Source organism: Bombyx mandarina, chromosome 01 (genome assembly GCF_030267445.1).
Source record: "Bombyx mandarina strain Sakado chromosome 01, ASM3026744v2".
Lineage (NCBI taxonomy): Eukaryota > Metazoa > Arthropoda > Insecta > Lepidoptera > Bombycidae > Bombyx > Bombyx mandarina.
In genome coordinates this window covers 2549489-2571873 of record NC_143208.1, presented here as the reverse complement: position 1 = coordinate 2571873, position 22385 = coordinate 2549489, and the positions used below count along the sequence as shown (strand labels likewise).

The window sequence follows — 22385 nt, the reverse complement described above, 5'->3', positions numbered from 1 at the left end:
ATTCACATTCAAGCAAATACAATAGTTTCCAATTTGCTAAGTGAATAAAAGAAGGCACTGAAATAAATTTGTTGTTTTGACTGAAGGGCGCAAATAACGGATCTAACTGCTTATAAGTCATCAGCTCATCAGTCCTTGATAAGTATGCCAAATTTCAAGTTAATCCAACGTTTTGAAGGAGTTAAAATGATTTATAAAGATTACGTTACATACTAACCTACGTATGAAATTAATAAAAGCGCATTAGAAATAAACGCTTCTTTAGTTTCTTTTTGCATAGATCGATAAACAAGCTCACGGTCTATGTGATTTTAAGCGGTGACTGGAGTAGACCTCACAACGTTACAGCCGCCACGTCCCTTGAGACATAAGAATTCAGTTGTGCTGTCTTACCGGTCCTATTTCAGCTTTCGAGAAGTAAAGTTGGTCTACCTTTTGACAGAGATGGATAGGACGATGGATTGAAGGGATAACACTAAGCGCTCCCGACAGAAAATTTACAATTTACAAAATTAACAATTTAAATTGGGAGTCGATTATTTTTTAGGCAACTTTATTCTACAACTAATCAAGACCATTCATAATTTCCACGATGAAAGAATCACACGGTTGTAACTTTGCAAATTGTTTGAATTAGTGCTAGAATTTGCATACTAAAGATAGAGGCCAGGAAGAATAGCAAGAAAAAGGAGATCAATAATAATAGTAGAATGTTACAATCTCTTTTGTTGCAAGGAAATTCTCGATGAAAATTTTGTTAATCACATCTAAAATTTTACTGGTAGTAGGATCTCTTGTGAGTCCGCACGGGTAGACACCACTGCCTATTTCTGCCGTGAAACAGTAAGGCGTTTCGGTTTGAAGGGCGGGGCAGCCGTTGTACTGTTATAAGTGAGACCTTACAACTCATATCTCAAGGTCGGTGGCGGCCAGTAACCACTTAACACCAGGTGGGCCGTTAGCTCGTCCACCCAACTAAGCAATAAAGAAAAATGTATATCAACTACATATCCATCTATAAAATGATACTTCACGATTCATGTTATAAACAATATACCTATATGGATGATGAACTAAATACCTACATGTTGATAATAATCTATCAATCTATCTACTAATCATTTCGTATTGTAAGCACACGATGCATCGTATTGCTTGTAAAGAGTTCTGAGAATTTTTAAATTAACCTACGAACGAATAGAAATAGACAAGAAGTGTTCTTAGTATTCGCATTAGGTAGTGTTTATATGAAAAATAAATTGTCTTTGCAATCCTAATAGTGATTATAAAAAAAAAGTTTCTAATGTTATCATTAGAAGCATCATTGTAGCGTTTTCTTTGGGTTTTCGAGTCGTAGCTATAATTAAAATTTGTTTTACGATTGTCCGTGACCAGGAAAACCGTAAAGTGACCGAAACTTCGGAAATATAATGATGATTCTCGTCGATAATTCTCGTCGTCAGGTCGGAAGAGTTGGAACGTTTGCCTACGTTTTTCGCAAGGGGCGCTGTTCCAACTGCATACAAATTTGAGTTAACTTTTACGCTATCGAGAACGTTAAAAAACTCGCACTAAGCAAACAAGAGTATTCGTTTCCGTTGTTTTTTTTTTAAATGAAATGTCTTATTTTTAGTAAAGCGAAGGGTATCTACAGAACGTACAGCCAAGCATAACAACCGAGACTTGCGGACAGCCCCCCGACCGGTGTGAACGTCCTAACTAACGCAGCAACTAAATATAGAAGCACTATTTTGGCGGCAAAACTACCATCTGGAATTGACGAGAACGAGCTTCCTTGTTGTCGATGCGTTTTTATTACAACAACACGGATTAAGATATTGATTAGTAACAAGTATTAAATAAAGGAATGTTTAAGAAGGAAATGTTTAAATAAGTATGTTTCGAGTACCCTATGCTTTATCGCTTTGATTAAATTACATCTCGTCTTTCATATCCTTTGACTTTATTGATAGCAATAAGAACACTCACTAAAAATAGGGTCAACATTTTTAATTCACAACCTAGATTACGGTCAAATTTCATGTTCGGTATACATAGTTGGAAGAGGACTTGACGTAACGAAAAATTCATTACCTACCATTTATCAATATATTAATACGTAAAGAAAAAACTTTGAACCCCTTTTTACGAAAATTGCGCGGACGGAGGAGTATGAAATTTCCCACACTTATAAAGAATAATAGAGAAGGAGTGCAGAATGTTAATTATTTTTAATTATACACAAAAAATACATTAAATCAATAAAACAAACATAACACACACTACCCTGTATTTGACACACACACGCATGCATACTATTTGTTTATTGTCAATCTTTTCTTATTGCTTATAGTATGTGGTCAAATTGAGGATAGATTAATTATGGTTTGTCTTTATTAATATTTGTCTAAAGTGTAGTCTTGGCAAAATCTGTGATTAAAGAAGTATAAATAGTCTTTGACAACAGAATCATAACAGTGTACAACTTATAATTTCGATTAATTATAAGTTGTACGAATTTCGACTACTGGGGGACCACTGGTTTATCATTAAATGACGTCATCGTAGCCTTTTCCAAACGACTAGTTGGTCGTAGCCTAAGAGTTTCTGCGACAATTCTTCTATGAACGAGATTTGCAAAGAGTCTTGGGTGGTATGCAGCGACTTGATTGTGCCCCTGATTATCAGAGACACGATGACTGTTTTGCTTTTTATAAAAGCATTGCGATAGACCGCACACAGCCGATAGACGTATGCGTGGACGCATCTAGCAGCAAGACCGATGATTCCTATTAAAATATAGTACTTTAAATGGAACACACCTATGACGTAAATAAATTTCGTCTTCGCGATATCGCGCTTGCTTTATTAAAGACTGGAAACGTTAAATATTTCGAGTAACGTTCACGTAACGTTAAAAACTTTCATTTATCTCATTGGGTGGTCTCTGATATCGATATCCGCTTGATATTATATTATTATTGCGATCAATATATAATTGCTACAATCTGGTCAACTGACAAAAGACGTTATCGTCCCGCCCTAGACCCTAGATTAGTTTCTTTAGGTTAATTTTCGTTACTTCACAGCCAATCATAAAATAAAATTTATAGTAGAGGATTGAAAAGCAATTGTTAAAAATTAAAACAAATCCTAAAACGTAATCTTTCGCAATTTCGGACATTAATTATTCTACAGTGCGACAATTAAGTTCTCGTATAATTGTAACGGATGCGAACTGATAAGTGTTCCGTTGGCCTCCCGATAACGTCCACAAGCGAGGGAGTAAACGAACTCATTACATATCAATGGACTTACAAATATTTTTGATAACCTCCGCGATTATCAACCAAAAAATGTATGGATGGCAACAATAACTAAGTTTAAAATATTAAATGGTTATGGAGCGAAAAGTTACTCCGGCGATGGCGAATGAAAATGAAGCCTGCGGGTGCGCACAAGTAGATAATAAAGAAGACGTTGTGATATAAGCATACTTTTTTTTGTACGTTCTATAAAACAAACACCAAAGATGTGTTCACGAATCGAACTATTACGCGCCTAATTTGCGGGTTCAATCACTTTGCAGGGTAACTGCAGAGCCGCACTTGGGCAGCGGTGATTACAAATAAAATTCCCCGCGTCAATTTAATATCCTCGTGGCTGAAAATTTTAAATATTGAACGTAATACTGTTGATTCTTTTAATCAATACGAGTATATTATAATATTTTCCTCATAATGCTCATACTAGTTAAAACTTTTAACTAAAGTTGATGATAAAATATGATAAAATTGAACTAAAATGTTTACTTAATGTATAAATAATAATTATTCGTTTATATGTTAAAAAATTTGCTTGATATAAAATTCTCTATTTCTTTATATTATCTATTTCTCTATATTATTATAATATGCGGTTAAATTCTTGAATTTTAAATTTTAAATAAGCACAGTGCTTAACTTTTTCAGAAATTCAAATTGTGTATTTATAAATTAACCTATAACTTTTAAATTTAGTAAATGTACGTGCACTATTTAAAAGCATTGGAACGAAAAAATCAAAAGCGAACGATTACGTCACTTAAATAAAGCTCACCTGACAACTTTAACTAAAGCTCTATAAAATGCGTTAGTTACAGTAAAAGACTGGTCCAAAATCTAAGCCCTTAATTCAATTAGAAAGCAAAGAATACCTACTTAAACACATGATATATAAATCTAGATATCATTGGTTGATAGGCGTTTTACGTTATAACTATGAAATGATATACATAAGCTTGCATTCCGAGACTACAACGGAATCTGAGTTCGGCCGCGTTTGCCTCGAACCAAGTAAGACAGCAAACAAAAACAAACGCTTAGCACACGGAGCGACGACCACAAGTATAAATGTAAAAGCTCTGACCACTTACTTGAGGTTTTCCATCGGATTTATAACAAGAGGCTCGTTTAGAGCCGACCCTCGGCGTTTGGTAATAATTCTGAGCCACGGCTACGCTCAAGATACTGAGCAAATATGTGTAAATGAGCGGCCGCGCCATTTTGTCGGAGCGCGTGGAGTCGACGTCGATTCACACGCTCGTCGGCCAAGCACTAACGCTCCGAGCGTTTCACAACACTGGCGCAAAGAGTAAGTCAGCGCGCAGTAGGAGCTGTGCTCTCATTTGTCTCTCAGAAGCAAACGCTTCGTATAAACATACTGTAATTGCATTGTAAACCCTAGTTAAGGTTACGCTGAAATAGCCTCTCAAGACCCTCAGCTTAGGTAGGAAAAAAAACTGTTAACGTAATGAGATAGTACACTCACAGGGCGTTTATTGTGTTATAATAGGATTTATTACAAAACTTTATTGTTTTTTTTTAAACTATTAATGGAATACTTTATCGTGTGATTTAATTTATGTTTTGCAAAGGTTTTTTTCATTGCATAGATTGGTGGATGGACCCCATAGATATCTACAACGTAAATGCCGCCACCCATATTGAGATATGAGTTCTAAAGTCTCAGTAAAGTTAAAATGGTTGCCCCACCCTTCAAGCCGAAACGCATTACTGGCCGATTACTGAAATAGGCCGGATGGTGCTACCTAAAATTAAAAGCCTTACTTACGTTACGTTGCCTTCATTAATAATTATTAATTCGCGACGCTTGGTATATAAAATATGTTTGTGTTCAAAACGCATTTTACAACTATTAGCATACAATTTTCGAACAAAATTATATTAATGAAAGCTTAGAAATAATGAAACATGGATTTTTAAATAAAGCAATTAACGCAAATTAAAGCAAAAAATAATAAAAAAAATATTAAATAAAACAATGAACCCCCGATGAGCAGTGAGCTTGTTCACGCGTCTATGCCATAGAGTAGAATAATAATATGAAACGAAAATTCACATTTTAATTTGATTTGGTTATCACTAATTGAGTTTTAGTTTAAATAATTTTATTTTATAGGTAAATAAAAAAAGATCTATGATAATTTACCAAAGTTAATAATCGAAAGCCTTCGAGGGTTAAAAACACATTATTAAACATAAATAAATATATAAAAACAGCTTGTGCACCACCCAGAACACGATCATGAACGTTGGTAATGTACAAGAAACCTGTGAGGTCGAATTATGAAAGCACACAAACAACATAATTCTCAACCATAAGAAGAGTATTTGGATAGACGTTGCCTAACATGCAATATTATTACTAATGTTATTACTATTTCTATATATATTTAAAATCTTATTAATTATACAATATTTTTAAAATATATATTAAAATAACAATTTTCTAAATACACTTTATTAGAATAGATTGCCGCTGATGGCGGTGTCACAACACAATCCACCAATAGTTAAGACTCCAGAGTGAGAAACCTCCTCACAATACGCGCGATATCGAGGATAACTACTGCCTTCTCTATCAAGCCCCTAACCCACCTGGATAACGAAAGTTTGTTAAGGTTGTTCGAAACTTTGCCATTTCCTATTACTATTACTAATATTATTGCTAATATTATTCAAGTAACATAAGTAGATCAGTTATTTTGTTTTTAATTATGTTGCTCGAATTACACAGTCAGATCTGGATTTATTCTATGCCAGTCGGACAGACGTGGCCCCTTACCGACCTTTTTTTGTAGACAAACCTGAAAAGGCCTGCGCTTTTGTTTTCTGTTAGAACGCCAACTCGACTTTTCGACGAAAAAACCGACGAACCGTATAAAGGATCAGACATTTACAAATTATTATTTTTGTGTTAATCTGCCGCCTGTTTCGTTTATCGACTGTCAAAGATATAGTACAAGAACTGTTCTATTGAGGGGATTTTTATTTTCGTTGGCGACGGTGTGCTTAAAGCGATGATGCGTCACAGAATATTTTGTACATGACAAGAAAACGGTACTCACTGGCTTTGATAATGAGCAACTAAACTAAAAAAAAATATAATGAATTAAAATTAGAAAATTAATTTTCACGTGTTTTCATTATTTGGCGCACGGCTAATCTAGTATTAACTATTATTATATATTAGCTACTGACCATCGCTCTGCATAGTTATCACAGTGTGAACGAATCCTTGAGGTCGATGTTTCAATGTTGCATAACGACTTTCCACCGTTCAAATCGAAATGTATCGTGAGTGTCGGCAGCTTTAGGCATGGCGGTATCTAATGATACAAGTGCAGGAATTTTACATTATAATCGAAGTGTTCAACTATAGATGTTTGCCGGATGTGATTATAATAAATTCGTAATTTACTGATTAGCAATAAAACGTGAAAGAAAGTTATCTCTATTTGTTATAATGGAAACATTGTAACAAATGAGTATTACGTCTGGAACAACTCATATTGAGACTGGCACTTCAAAGTTGAACTGTCTACTAATGTACATACGTCATACTTAACGATTAATTGAAGTTTTATTTCAAACAACAGTGGTTGATTGAAGAATTCAACGAATGCGACAGAAGTTTATAATTGATGTCGCAAATACCTTTCTTTTTTGTTCTTTGTTGTTTTTTAGGAGGAAATCGCCGGACTTCCGCCCTCCACTGGGGATAGAGGGCGAAGCATGTCAGAGTCGAATTGACTAAAGAATCCTGTCGCTCAACAACCAACGTCCAAACCTCGCATGAGACAGAACTCATGAAGAGGCAAAGGGAGGAAAGTGAAGCGTTTAGTGCGGAGCACATCTCTCCCATTACTCTCCCCCTCGGGACGCCGGACTGGCGGTCGTCGGCGCCACGACCACCAAATTTATTCTGTTAAATTGCTTTTAAAATAATTTACGGAACAAAACCTATGCTGATTTATAAAACTTATAGCTGCTTTCCCATGGAAATAAATTTTTGAAATATATAATTTACATATAAGATTATGAGTGTATACATATAAGAACATATTGATCGAAACCAAAAAAATGTTTAGAGTAAAAGAAATGATGTATGAAGAAGTGGAAGAAGAAACCATATAATATTAGAAAAAAAGCTTAAAATTAGCTTAAAATTATTGTGAGCATGTGTTAATTAGTTACACGTGTACATTGTATCGAAAATAAATCGTGCTCTGTCGCATCCAGCGTGCGACTTCTATTTCTATATACACTAGTTCATGTTGCTATCCACTAGTTTATAAAATTGTTCAAATGAGGCATAAGCGCAGCTATTTAATGATCGTTTGTATTTACATGCGATAGGATAGCGACAGTTTCTATTTAGTGATATACAGGTGAGTGTGTCCACAAAATAACTATAATTATTCAACTAAAATCGATGTGTTGGTTAACAATAAAAAATATAGGAAATCGTTTTCTTCATTATACTCTTCGGGTCTAAAACATTGAATTGTATAGTTTAATTAAGATTAAGAAATAGTATTTATTACACGTGAATTAAGTTCTCATTATATTTTATATACATTTATTACAAACACATTAATTATAAAATATTTAAGATGATTGAAAAATGCTTTTTTCGGATTTTCAAATATAAACTTTCCAATACATATTTCAAATATATTACTGTTTTTTGAAAACACAAAATCTAAGTTAAACTTAATAATCAATGAATGCAAATTGACGAATAGAATATTTTTTTTACTTTATCAAACTACACTAATTTAGTTTTCCCGTAAATCGCAGTGCTATCTGTCGAATGTAGATTACTTCCTTTGCCTAGCGAGCACATGACTAAGCCTCTGTGTAACCGAGTGCATTAGGTCACGACTACACTTGTTTCATTCACACTCAAACATTCGTCTCTCTCGCACGGGAGCTTTGAGCTTCCCGTGACTTGTTCGACCTGATACAAAAGATCTTGCGACTATCCGGAAAAAAATACACACTGCTTAATAGATAAGCGAGGCTCCTGAAATATTTTATTGTAATGTTTTTTTTTTACCAAAAACAAAAGCGGCGTCAAACGTATTTGAGTTTATAATATCGGAGTGTTTTTATTGAAATTACAATTTAATCAGTTCAGTTTCAGTTTATCTCATTGTATTTTACTTGTAATGTCTATAACTCCTAATAATTGCTGCATTGCCTATTTATGTTTGTTTGTCGAAGTATTAGTCAAAAATTACTAGCTGAGCAAAATTTTAGTGACATCGAAGGAATATTTTTTTCGGTGATTAAATTTATCACAACTATTCACAACTATATATAGGTCTGCGCTAACTGCGTATAATTCTAATATCACAGTATCATGTATATTAATTACATTTCTAAGATTTAATTGTAGCTTAATGCATAGGTATATTATAGGCAGATATAGAGTCTACTTACGGCCGTTTTCAATAACGTATCTGAGTTTTCGGATAGATAGCTATCTCCGAATATCAGCAAGAGCGTATCTATCCTTAGTTTGCGTTTCACAATCACGGATAAGTGCTATCTCTCTTTAACCAACAGTAGATAGCTTCTTCCCTCCGATTTATCCGAGCCTCTTGATACGTTTCGTTCTACTACAAATACGAAACAACATCAGGATCAAGACTTATTTTATTTTATTCTAAATTATAACTATAATTTAACCAGCATATTGTAGACTATCATAAACACATTTGTTTATAACAAAAAGTAATAAAAACATATGTAGATTTTTTTAAATTGGACGTATTGCTATTTTTATCCTAGTCGAAATTATGAAACGAAACGTTTTGACAGTCCGTTTGCCAATAAGCAGTGATCAGTTTCATTTGTTTGTTTTTCTATTGTTTACCTACTATATTAGATGATGACTTACCTCCAAAACGCTTTAAAACTTTCGTTTATAATTCTAAGTGTGTTTATAATTAAAGAGCTACAGTGAAATAAAATGAATTCTGTAAGTATCTATGAACTACATTGATAATAATAATTTTACTTTGAAAACTTTGAGTTCAAGTTTAGAAAATATATCTTTTTCAGTCAAGAAAGGCAGCAGCCATGACAAAAGATGAGACGATGATTCTAGCAGAACTTGTGGCGGCGAAAAAACATTTCAATAATAAGGCAACAAATGCCACAAAAACCCTTGTAAATGATTTTAATTCGTCGATTCGTCGTTTCCCACGAACTCCATCGCAGCTTCGACTAAAATGGGAAAACTTAAAGAACGCTACGGCAACATAAGAAACAACCTTGGTAAGGTTAGTTTAATTAGTTGATTGTTTGTCTCTAATAACACATTGATAAACATGATTTTTTCTTCAGGTTGCCGTAGTATTTGAAATAATTATGCTCTTTGTTACAGGCTGGAGGTGGTAAGGATTGCAGATGAAATTTTGGATAAAGCATGCACATTGTTGTAGGTCACATATAATATTTTTAACACTTTTACAGCCAAGCGGAAACAAGATGGAAGAAAAGAAATGCAAGGCTAGCATAGGGACAATGCATTAGCAGAATATCTAATAGCAAAAAAGAGACTTGACTTGGAAAATAAAGAAAAGGAGATTGTTGTAGCAAAAGTTAAGTTATATTTAGATAATTTAAAAAAATAAAAATTACTTAAAAGGAATATTAAATTTCATAAATTAAGTAGGCAATAATAATTTTATGTTAGATAGTTTTTTAAGTATATGTACAAATTCTAAATTAAATATCTTGCATGTACTAACTACCATGTAATTATCATTTTGGAAAATAAAAAATAGTCAAATTATCTTTGGAGTTTATTTTATAAATTATCTTTGGAAGCAATTATTTATAAGTACATAGTTGTATTTCAGATGTAAGTTTTGAAAAATTGTTACGAACAATTATATTATTTTCCTGTAATGTATCTGCGACTGAAATTTCTGATTCTAATTCTTCTAAATTCATACTTCTGACGATATTATGCAGCATGGCAGCTATAATAACAGCTTGCATATTTTCTAGTTTTAATCTACTTTTCAATGATATACAGGGAGTCTTCTTTTACAAACACCAATGCATCTGAAAATTATACATTATTCGCTTAAATTATTTTACAATACAGTATAACAAGCTCTTAACTAAAAAAAACAGATTACCTCTCTATAGTATTTCTTGTTTTAATATGTGATTCATTTTAAATCGTTCCGATTGAGTATGTGGGTTAATTAATCACGTTAAAAGATAGGGTTGTGGGGATAGCCTCTATCGGCAAGCAAATAGCAATTTCCAAGTCCACCTTGTTATCAATGTTCTCTTGATATGTAGATAATTTATTATAATAGTGTAATATTAAATTCATATAAACACCTAAATATATAATATAAATAAATAAAAATATAATAATAATAATATAAATAAGGTAATATAAATAAGAAATACCTTTTCAATCGGAATGGTTAATTATAGTTGTATCATGAGTAGACCCAGGCCATCAAGCAACAACATTTTGAAACATCAATGATGCATTGCACACAAATTACACATTCAAAATACTCTTTTTCTATTTCTAAATTCCTCTCCTATATTTGAATCTGTAACACAAATATAAAATGTAGAGGTATCAGTGTGTAATAAGAATGAAGGTAAATAGCCTACCAGGTTATTGTATTAGTATATGAATGTCATTTAGGGCACCATGGGAATCCAGCAGTATTATAGAATTCCTGTTGAGTGTGATTTTGTAACACAACAAAAATTAGGTATAATTTTGCTATTGCTATAAACAAATATAAGTTGTAATAACGAGTACTTTTATAGTTAAAATTTATCTTACCTTTTTGACGTTACACTCAAATATGGTCTCATTAAATTAATCAATTCATTCACAACACCTTTGCTCAGAAATCTATAGTCAAATTCGTAATTATTGATCTTCGTCATGTAATTCAGACGATCTTTATTTTCCTAACCATATGATATCGGCCTCACTATCACTATCTGCATCACAATCCATTATCATTTGAAATAATTCCATATCACTATCATCACTGCTACAATATGCCAATATGAAGAGAAACAATTATTAAATTATAGCGATTTACTTTCGAAAGATAAACATGTAACCGGCCGATTTTGACAGATAAGCGAATGCCCATACTAGAGATAGCGCCGCCTACCGGAGAGTTACTTAAAACTCATATTGAAACGGAAGTAAGCACGATTTGTATGAGCGTTCTATCTTTAGCAGGCTATCCGTCCTCCCGACGATGGATAGATAAATCCGATAGGAACTGCTGCCCGTCGATAGGTTATTGGAACGTAAGTAAGGACAAAAATATAGATTTGTCTATCTTTAGTAACCGAAACTAGGGATAGATAGGTTATTGAAAACGGCCGTTAGAGACATAGTTTTGTGTTCCACGTTGTATGCAATTCTATGTCTATACAAAGAAATAAAATTGGAGTGTCTGTTTGTAGTAATAAAATAACCACTTTTTACTAAATTCGTAAGTAGGTATGTATTTATTTTATTTTTTTAAAAAGAATCACACCACGTTAACTGGTCCCGTGCTAAGTTCGCAAAGAACTTGTGTTAGGGTAAAAGATAACGGAAATAAATGTAAGAATTTTATTATACACATACATATTATATATATAATATACATCCATAACCCTGGAAAATACATTATATATCTATCATACAAACATCTTCCCTTGGCGGGATTCGAACCCGCGACCCCCTTGTGTAGTGACCATGTCACTTACCACTGCACCAGACGGTCGTTAAATGTATACAAAGTACATATACCAAAAAACATTTTTTTTTTGTCTGTATGTCTGTTTGTCTGTCTGTCAGTTTGTTCCGGCTAATCGCTGGAACGGCTGGACCGATTTTAACGGGACTTTCACTGATAGGTAGCTGATGTTATAAGGAGTAACTTAGGTTATTTTTAGACTAGCTTCGCCCCGCAGCGTTACCCGCGGTACGACAATAACCGCGGGTAACATCGCGGGACTCAGCAAGTATTACATAAAAACAAAATCAGTTCTAATCATAACCTTCAATAACTGCCCTTCAAATTTATCACTACGTTTTTTCAGTAATCGTCAACTACAAAATGATTATTAAATTACCGAATTTATAGTATTTGACTATTGCGTGATGTTTTTTAATTATTATTTATATTAGTTTAAATTTTGGTATTATTCTTATTGCATTGCCTATACACACACACACACACACACACACACACACACATATATATTTATATATATAATGAAGGTTTTGATTAGAACTAATTTTGTTTTTATCTAATACAGAATTGCGTACAACGATTACTGTTAGGTTTTTATTAGAACATCTATAACACATTCTGTAGTATCACAATACAATAGCGTTTCGTACCCTGAGATATGACGTGGACGATTCAACTGTTACCTTTCAACTTGAAAATAGAATTGTGCACACATTTGTTCTTCCTCTATCGTCTGGGAACATGTGCTAAGTACGTGCGTACCTAGATGTGGAATCTGCCAGAATAGCTCAGAACGAAATAGTTGCATAACTCTAAACGAATTATTATTATTCGTCGAAAGATTTTTTTTATATATTTATATTATTTAATACAAAAGGCCTCTAAATATAAACAAAGGTGTTCTTTTAATTTTACCGGAGCCTTCAGAATTGAACTTTTTTTTTCTTTTTTTTCTACCTTTTCGCTGGTAGCCTAAGGGGCTATTCCAGCTACGCCCGGACGGGGTAGGTGAGCTCACGGGCTCAACCTGAGAGAATTTGCTAACACTAGCCCCAGGAAGAGTAGTGCATCGCTGCTTCCGGTGCTACCACCGGTTCGAAATCGCGACTCAGTGAGAAGATCCGGCGAGAAACTCAGTAGGCTGTGTCTATAGCTTAGTTCGCTCGTCGAACTCTTCGTCATAATCGACGAGTTCGACGAGCAAGTACCTGAAAGCACCAAGAGTGAATCCGGGGAACCGACAAGATATGTATTATGTTTCGGGCGACGATGACTTTGCGTTGCCCCATCGCGGTCGTATAAGGGAATCGAACCTCAAGATGTAATAGCCGCTACCTTTTCCTCGAGACACGAAATTGAATTCTCAATTTTCTTGTAACTGTAACGAATATATCATATTTTTAACTACCCAAAACCATATCAATCTAAAACCATATCTTATGTATGAAAGTAAGTAATATTATGAATCAACTAGCCGTATGTACTCGCCTACTTCGCTGGGCATTTAAAATTAACATTATTATGTATTGTCATTATTATTAGGGAGGCCAAGACTCATATAAATATTAGCCTCTCCATTAAGTACATGTATTTTCTACATGGATACCAAGTTTCAAGTCAATCGGATGCATGGTTCAGTAGTCATAACGGAACATCCGTAAAAACCACTGTAGATTTGTATATTAGTATAGATATGTCATTCTAAACAAATATTTATTATATCAAAAAAGATACACAAGTCTGTGTGCTAATTATTATTGTCTAAGCAAAATTCATTAAACATTAACCGAAAACGTGGTCTGCAGATGTTTAGATTACGTAATTCTAAAACTAGTGTTTTTTTTAATAGCTAAGCTGGGCAATCGAGGAGAACTCAGAGCTCATGTGATTTTTAGCGGATTTTGGACCCTATTGCCTTCGCAATTTGAATGTCGCTGCTCAACTTGAAACTCGATGTCGAAATCACATATGTATAGTATAACGAGTGTACCATCCTTTAAGCCTTAAACCCATTCTCACGGATCGCTTGGAACCTCTAGGTCTGCGGAAGGACTTTATTTCTCTCTACATTTTGTACAATTTGTTCCATAGGAAGTGCTCTGAGGAATTGCTTGAGATGATCCTATCATCTCGTTTTTACTACATCTCGAGTTCATCCATATTACCTATAGCCACTGCGTCCATCCAAATCCGGCGTTGTAATGAGCTCTCCTCCATGATATTTCCCGAGCGCAATGACATGTCTTTCTTCAGACGAGGCTTGTGGAAAGTACTTAACGGTAGGCAGCGGCTTGACTCTTCCCCTGGCATTTCTGACGTCCATGCGCGGCGGTAGCCATTCACCATCAGGTGGGCCGTATGCTCGTCTGCAAGGGCACAGGGGAATGGCAATACAAGGGCAATAAAAAAAAGCTACAAAGCATAATTACTCCGAATATATGACAGCGGGATACTCATGCGGGTTCGAAATCCAAATACGCCTATATCATAATATCGATACACACGTTAGCTTTTTATGCTTGAGAGATTACTGGTGGCCCGGAAGCCTTTTCAGTTTCACTAGGACAAGTGGGCAAGCAAAGGCTGTGCCAAGAGGGGTGGGATTTGCTAACAGTTGCCCGAGCGCCTCTAAGAAGACCTAACAACTCAAGAGCAGCTGCTTCGCGAATGAATCTACTACCGGATCGGAAACTCGGCGGACTAACGCATGAGGTAGCTTGCACGTCGAACTCTTTGCCGAGTTCTACGAGTAACGTTAGCTACTAACGAACTAACATAAGAAACTAACTCAATATATCTATTAAAATATTCTAAAGCGCGCAGTTTTAGCCATTCCTCTTTTAATGATTTCATTAAACACAATCTCCGTTCTCGAGAAAGTTAAAACAAAAGATTAAAGTGTTAACGTCAACAGAGGTCCTTGAACCCGATTATCAGCTCGTGGCACCCGAAAATACTTCCGTCCTATCTATATTTAGGAACATCATCAAAAGATACAGTTTTATGTATGTAGGTCTTAATTCGATAAAATTCTCGGGAATTCATTCTCACGTGATTAGCAGACGTATCTTTATCGCTGCGTTCTGATCGGGCTGAATTCGATTACAAACAAAAATTAACCGCCTTGCTTAGCTCTTAAGGAATATAATAGGAAATCAGTAGTTAATGAAAATGCATTTTCAACTGTTTGTCTTGTCGATTCGAGGAAATATTTACTTTGCAATTGTACTTGTGCTTGTTGGACAACGAAAGTGGCGGATGAAAGGCGATTGCATGCAGCAGAGATGCGAATGTTGCGATGGATGTGTGGAGTAACGAGAATGGATAGAATACGGAATGAATATGTTAGAGGAAGTCTGAAAGTGGCACCTGTGACAGAGAAGCTGAGGAGTACACGTTTGGGTTGGTATGGACATGTGATGAGACGGAATGAAAATGAGGTTGTTAAGAGAGTGTTAACTATGAATGTGGAAGGATTTAGAGGAAGAGGTAGACCTAAGAAGAAATGGATGGATTGTGTGAAAGACGATATGGGTAGGAGGGGAGTGAGCGAAGAAATGGTATATGATAGAAGAGTATGGAAGGAGAAAACATGTTGCGCCGACCCCAGGTGACTGGGAGAAGGGCAGGATAATGATGATTTACTTTGCAATTGTCCGGTGCTTATTCGTCCACGGTATCTAACAGGAGTCTTAATAGGCGCCTGCTTTAAAACCTAGGTATTTAAAGTTGATTTTAAAGTTTCTAGACGCAAACCAGATTTTAATTCGATCTAAGTGGATAGAGCTGTAAGTTGAGCCGCGTCGTCTCACCCCTTTTAACAGCCGCCGCGCATTTTCCACTCACTAATTACTACTGGACCTGTTGCTAAACTGCCACAACTCAGGAAATCACAAAATTTTCGTTGTTTTTGTCTTCGGATTACATGTGAGAATACTCGGGGTATTAAGTTGTTGAACTGAATTGAACACAAAAGAAAAGACTATTGTGTATTTAAAATAAATAAATAAAACATACTCCCCGTACATATTGACAATACGGCACATTTACGTAAGTCTCATTAGGAAGGCCCAAATTTATTTGTGATGTGATTTTGTGTAGCGGATATCATGAACAGAATTTCTTTAAAGAACACGTCAATATTTTACCGAAATAGGTAATAATATATGAGAGAAAAGCATAGGTGCATGAATGGAAAAAGAGGACATTTTGCGCCGACCCACATGATGTCAGATAAGGACCAGAAGACGAATAAGGAATAAACATTTTACTGTCTATATAGCGACATGCAAAGCTACATCTAAAAACGATCAAACTTAGTTTCCTTTTAACAACAGAGTAAGTAAATGTTATTTCAACCTTCACAGAAATACGTCCTCGATTTAATGAATAATCTACAACAAAAAGGATTGTATTACACGCCACGTTAATCAAATTAATAGTTCGGATAATTCGTGATATTATCACGGTATGGTCCCCGAGGTACGAGCCTCCTTGTATAAAACGCGACAATTCGAATTATTGTAGTTGTGCTGTTCTCCCTGAGGGTGTAGTCACACGCGACTGCCATTCAGCTCTCAGCACCAGTTGCTGTGGCAGTTTGGATGTGTCCACCGGTCCTGACACACCATGGACGCTAAGGTATTCCTAACTAGTTAATAAAGTGACAAGTTAATAGGCAAAAACTTAATGGGACTTGTTTTGAATTTTGAAATCGTAATCAGCTTCCTGTTCTTTTAAGCAAATCTACTACTGTCTTCATTGATAGCCGAAATTCTAATATACAGATTATCGGAATACAATTTTATACATTGTTTTAATGTGACAATTCATCGGAGGGATGTTCGCGTGACTTAATGAAAAAATAAAAAATAAACGATGCAATACAACAATTTTTCGTTTTTATATAATACATCACAGGCGTCCTTAAAATTATTATACAATGCTGTTTAAGTATTTCAAAGGCACCCTTTTATTGGTGAATTTAGTCGAAGATAAAATAATTTCGGGTAAACGTTATCTTTACTCAGACACGCTATTTTTTACAGTTTTTAAAGACAGCAAACACGGAAGTAAACGCTGTGAATAATAATAATAATCCTAATAATAATATAAAGTTAGTATTCCATGAACAAATATGCCGATTTTTTTTTTATTGCCTAGGTGTGTGGACGAGCTCACAGCCCACCCGGTGTTAAGTGGTTACTGGAACCCATAGACATCTACAACGTAAACGCGCCACACACCTCGAGATAGAAGTTCTAAGGTCTCAGTATAGTTACAACGGCTGCCCCACCCTTCAAACTGAAACGCATTACTGCTTCACGGCAGAAATAGGCGGGGCGGTGGTACCTACCCGTGCGGACTCACAAGAGGTCCTACCACCAGTAATAACAACGATTGTATTATCAGTTGGGTATTAATAAACTAACAGTATTTAAACCGACAAAACTAAAAGGTACCGTATACCTTAGTGCGCTCTTTTTCTTAAGTTTCACTGACTGCTGTTGATTAAGCCGTATTGATGGTTTTGAATAAAATTTATTTAGTTGCTATGTAAATATCAACTTTGTTTCACTTAATCCTTATGAAGATTTTCCATTACAGGGCAAAGAGCGTGGTATTCTGAAGCTGGAGGCTCGGCCGAAGCTCTCAGGCGAAGCCAAAATGGAGTTGACACCAATGGTAATTCCATTACATTATTTTTTCATAGTACAAATTGCGTATTTAATTGAGTTAACAATAAACATGTACGAGTATGATTCTCAACTAATATTTCAATTAGGAATAACAATCTGGCCTGCCCGATAATTCAGGACTTTTAACAAACAAATTTAGGCTACGATCTTTCTTCACTCTTCTATCTTCTATCTACTATCTTTAATCACTTACAGCTTTTATTTATTTTAATTGATGATATTTAAATGGTAATTTTAATAATATATACATGATTCTATGTACATTTATGGAGTGGCTTTTGAAATGAACGATTTTAATTAATGATTAATAAGAGAGATGCCGTGTCTGGATCTCGTAACGTGAGCATTGGCGGGAAGATATGCTCAACAAACATATTAATAACCACAAGCCCACTGAGGTTCTCGCCGGATCTTCTCAATAGGTCGCGATTCCAATCCGGTGGTAGGTTCAGCGAAGCACTGCTCTTGCTAGGGCTAGTGTTGGCAAATTCTCTCAGGTTGAGCCCGTGAGCTCACCTACCCATCCGCGCGTGGCTGGAATAGCCCCCTAAACTGCCGGCGAATAGGTAGGGAAAATAAAATAATTCATCGACAATCCGCCGAAAAGAGAACTTCTTTTTTCTCCACCTTATCCCACCAGGTGGGATAAGGTCGTGCCGACAACTATTTATTCTCTTCCGTTCTCTTCTATCAGCCGTCATCTCAACACTCACTCCTCTTTCTCTCATGTCGTCATTCACACGAATGAACGACTTATGAATACTTAACATGATCCAAGACTGCATGTATCTTGATACACTTTGACTGGAGTTTTCATTCCTTATTCACAAAAATTTAGTTTTGTGACTCCTTGATAAGACACGCCCCAACAAACCATCACTGACGCAGGATGATGACCACGTTGTACCTTTCCGACCACTTGAGTAGCTTCTTTATAACTGTGAGCGTACACTTTATCACTTTGCTTATTGTAGTGTTCTTCAATCGTGAACATTTTTTCATTGGTAAAGTGGATATTTCTGTGCCTTTCACCTGCGTATAGCGACAGAAGGCGTGTTGATCGATCCACTCTTTTTAATTGTAAAGATTGATTTACCTGTATATCGACGATAAGCATCGAGCTTCGGGTCTTGTTTTATAAAACGCGACAGAGTTCTAGCAGAAATCTTCGTTTCTCGCGATAACATTTTTTACTTCCTGATGGGGTTTCGACGAATTCTAGCTTTATCAGCATTAACAGTCTTTGTAGTTCTAACAACGCGCGGCCGCCCCGATCTTTTCTGATCTTCGACAGACGAAGTGTTGTTACATCTGTTGATAGTACGATATATGAACATCCAGCTGATAATAAGCTTTTGAAGTGTCTGAAATATGACCGACGGCTCCATACCCACTTTGTGCAAGGCGATCACTGTAATCCTATTTTCTTTAACGCCCCTTTTCATATTGTAATCTGATAATGAACACCAAGAAATATTTGAAACGGCGCGAAATCGAAAGAAGTTTTTAAAATAATATACGTTTTCCAAATTCAAAATATAAATAAAAGTTGAAAAAAAAATTTTTTTTATGTAGCAGTATTTATGACGATTCTAGTTATTTACGTAATATATTTTGGGGCAATAAAATTGAAAGAATAAAGAAGAAGAAGAAAAAAGTTGTGACCTCGACATAAGATAAGACTCATTCAGCTTATTGTATCTGCTAGCTCTTTTAAGCTTACAACACGTGAGCCAATGCGTCTATCAACTCTAATGAGAATTCAAGATACATACGTCATCTCACTACCTAAAATTACCGATACACAATTACCGAATCGCTTAAGCAAACACTGTGTTTTCGGGGCTGGTGTTATTTTTTTAAATCATAATGCATTAATTACGAGCCAATAGGCGCGGCGGGGTGCCGCTAATTGACGAAATGTAACACTAGCTTTACGTAACCTGAAAATTGAATGACCTTTAGCAATGGGTACGTACAGAATCATATTTTATTAGGTACATACATATCGACGCTTGAAAGGCAAACGTGACTAAGCGACAATAACTGCTTTGTATATAAATGATAGGCAATAACCATATTCGATGCGCAAAAAATATATATTTCTAGGTCTATTAAATTTATTTCAATCCTACAGCTAGATTCGTTAAAATAGATTTTTTTTCAGGTATTTCAACTTTAATTTATTCTACTGTAAAGTTCACGCATTGCCGCTTAGTCACGTTTGCCTTTCAAGCGTCGATATACATTTTCCTTGATCTAGATCGGTACAAGTAAAACGTACAGAGCAAACAAAAAAATATACATACATATATTATGAAGATAAATAATTTTAATTTGCATTACTCTTAAAGAGAAATTGCAATGGGAAATATGTATAATACGTAAATGAATTAAAGACTTTCTATCTATTGTGGATGTGAAATAATATTATCTTTTTTTTACAACTTTCAAAATTGTCAAACATAATTACTTTGTAGTTATGAACTCGTTAAATTCAAATCATTATATGTATTACTTATATTACTTTCTTTTTTTTTTTTTTAAAACACTTCTGGTTATAGTAAGCATCTGAAATGTCGCGAAATAAAAACGAGATTTATTTAAAATTGATTATGGGCGAATATTATAGAAAAGTCAGTAGGTAAGTAGTTAGATACCCTAGCCGAAAGCCGAATCATAGACGAAAGGCAAACTTCAACTTCTAAACTAGGCCAACTCTCCTTCTGAAGCCAGGCTCGCCTCACAGTTGATAGTCACCCCGTTAGTTAGCTCAGACAAATTCTGACATTCAAATTAGATTAATTTAGGATTTTGAAAGTTTTAAATAATTTGTTTAATCTATCGACCCTATGCGCGCTTATTATTAACCAATCTCATTACCAACAATTCAGTTACGTATAAGTGAAAATTTGTCATATGATCTCTAGTTTACGAATATGTACCTATATATTAAGTATTTATTGCTACAGATCTGCCAAATTCATAAATATACGAAAATAATAGACGAACATAAGGCCCGCTTGATAATGAGCGTTCGCTAATGTTAATGGACATTAGGAATGCCATAGGCAAAGCCAAACGTCTTCCCACCGAAGCTTGCAAAAAAGCTTGGTAAAACATAAATAATTATGATCGATCGTATTTAATGATGACATTTAAGGAATCAGTAACACAACAGTAAAAACAACAAATTTTGTTTTCAGAAAAAAATTACGTTTTTAAATTTAAAGTTGGCAAGCCGCTAACCTTTTTTTAATTAATATAAATAACGTTTAAGTTATTTAAAACAAGATAAATTTGTAGAAATCTGTCGTTAATTAAAATGCTGCAACCTAACGCTGGGGGTGGAGTGCTAATCACGAAATGAGTGCATAGGGATGTCGCACGCACCAAATAAAAATTTAAATCCACTGAATTTCTTTTACATTTATTACGCTATAAAAGTATTAACATTATAAAGAAACGAAACCTATTACGTACATGTATTTGCATTTGGGGAAAAGTTTATTTAAAAAAATATAATGATTTTCCTGCCCTTTCTATTTAGGATTAGGATTTCCTCAGTAATTTTATCAAGAAATCTATCCATGGCTCGTTTCGGTGAAATAAAACACGAAAATATATGTCGGTGGTTGGGTTCAACATATCAGCACGAATTCAGAGAATTTAACCAGGCGAGTGCTCGGAATCACTTTAATAATTTCAGCAGGCACTCTCATACAAAATAAATAAATAATAATAGTAAAAATCCGCTGAATGTATGCTGCGCAAGACCGGTTATCGTGTGAGAGGCTCGACGAGTGAAGTAACCCACAGACACAGCCCACTGAGTTTCTCACCGGATCTTCTCAGTAGGTTGCGTTCCGATCCGGTGGTAAATTCTGCGAAGGAAATTCATTTGACCAATGCTTGAGGTACCTAAAAGCACCATTAATGGATCGGGAGGAACCGAAATGACTTGCTTAGGGCGACATCGACTGTTTACCATTCGATCCACAGGGTCGGGTACGAAAACGCATAAAAAATCTAGTGTCCTCACCAATTAAGTGAGTGAATAGAAATTTTAGGAACTATCGCTAGACAGCAACTTAGCTGTGCTTCTAACATCGCTGACGTCCATGTGCGACGGTAACCAATTACCATTAAATAAATCTTATGTTCGTCTCGTTCAGTGGGAATAATTTTTTTTTTTTTTTCGTTTTCATAATTTATGAATTATATTTAATTTTTAATACGCTCTTATTAGCTTCAGATGTATGTATATATGTTTGTAACGGAATCTTTGAACATGATTTTGACCCTGAACTTTTGACCCCGATTTTGAACTCGAAATTTGGTATACTTATTAAGAAACAATGAAGATACCAAATTAAAAAAAAAAATTATAAAAGTGAAATTCAACTAAAAAATGAAAAATAAATAATAGTTTAAAAAACTAACAAAATACGCTTTTATAGAAAATCCAACTAAAAAATAGAAAATAAATTTGAATTAAAAATAGTGTAAGAAAAAAATATTTTATTGTAAAAAAGCGTGGGGTGCATGGTATAAGTTAAAATATTATATTAATATAGTAAATAAAA

At 34.8% G+C, this 22385-nt stretch overlaps 1 protein-coding gene and 2 long non-coding RNA genes across 5 annotated transcripts in view; 1 reads left to right on the top strand and 2 right to left on the bottom strand.

Moving 5' to 3' along the window:
- Positions 1 to 4603, bottom strand: part of LanB2 (laminin subunit gamma-1) — a 35090-nt gene extending 30487 nt beyond the window's left edge. Inside the window, exon 1 of the mRNA XM_028179674.2 lies at positions 4415 to 4603. Coding sequence (XP_028035475.2) covers positions 4415 to 4543 — 129 coding nt within the window. The 5' untranslated portion in view covers positions 4544 to 4603. The remainder of the gene's footprint in view (positions 1 to 4414) is intronic.
- Positions 4604 to 8782: 4179 nt separating this feature from the next.
- LOC149503449 (uncharacterized) lies at positions 8783 to 10149 on the top strand. 2 transcript variants are annotated; one of them, XR_016323018.1, is made up of 2 exons: positions 8783 to 9629; positions 9739 to 10149. It is a non-coding gene; the product is annotated as an uncharacterized LOC149503449 (long non-coding RNA). The 2 variants fall into 2 exon arrangements; XR_016323016.1 differs by having other exon boundaries at positions 8783 to 9634.
- LOC149503448 (uncharacterized) lies at positions 10147 to 11745 on the bottom strand. Of its 2 annotated transcripts, XR_016323015.1 has the most exons (3): positions 11179 to 11745; positions 10785 to 10936; positions 10147 to 10424 (listed from the first exon to the last, which is right to left on the bottom strand). It is a non-coding gene; the product is annotated as an uncharacterized LOC149503448 (long non-coding RNA). The 2 variants fall into 2 exon arrangements; XR_016323014.1 differs by lacking the exon at positions 11179 to 11745 and having other exon boundaries at positions 10785 to 11172.
- Positions 11746 to 22385: the final 10640 nt, after the last annotated feature.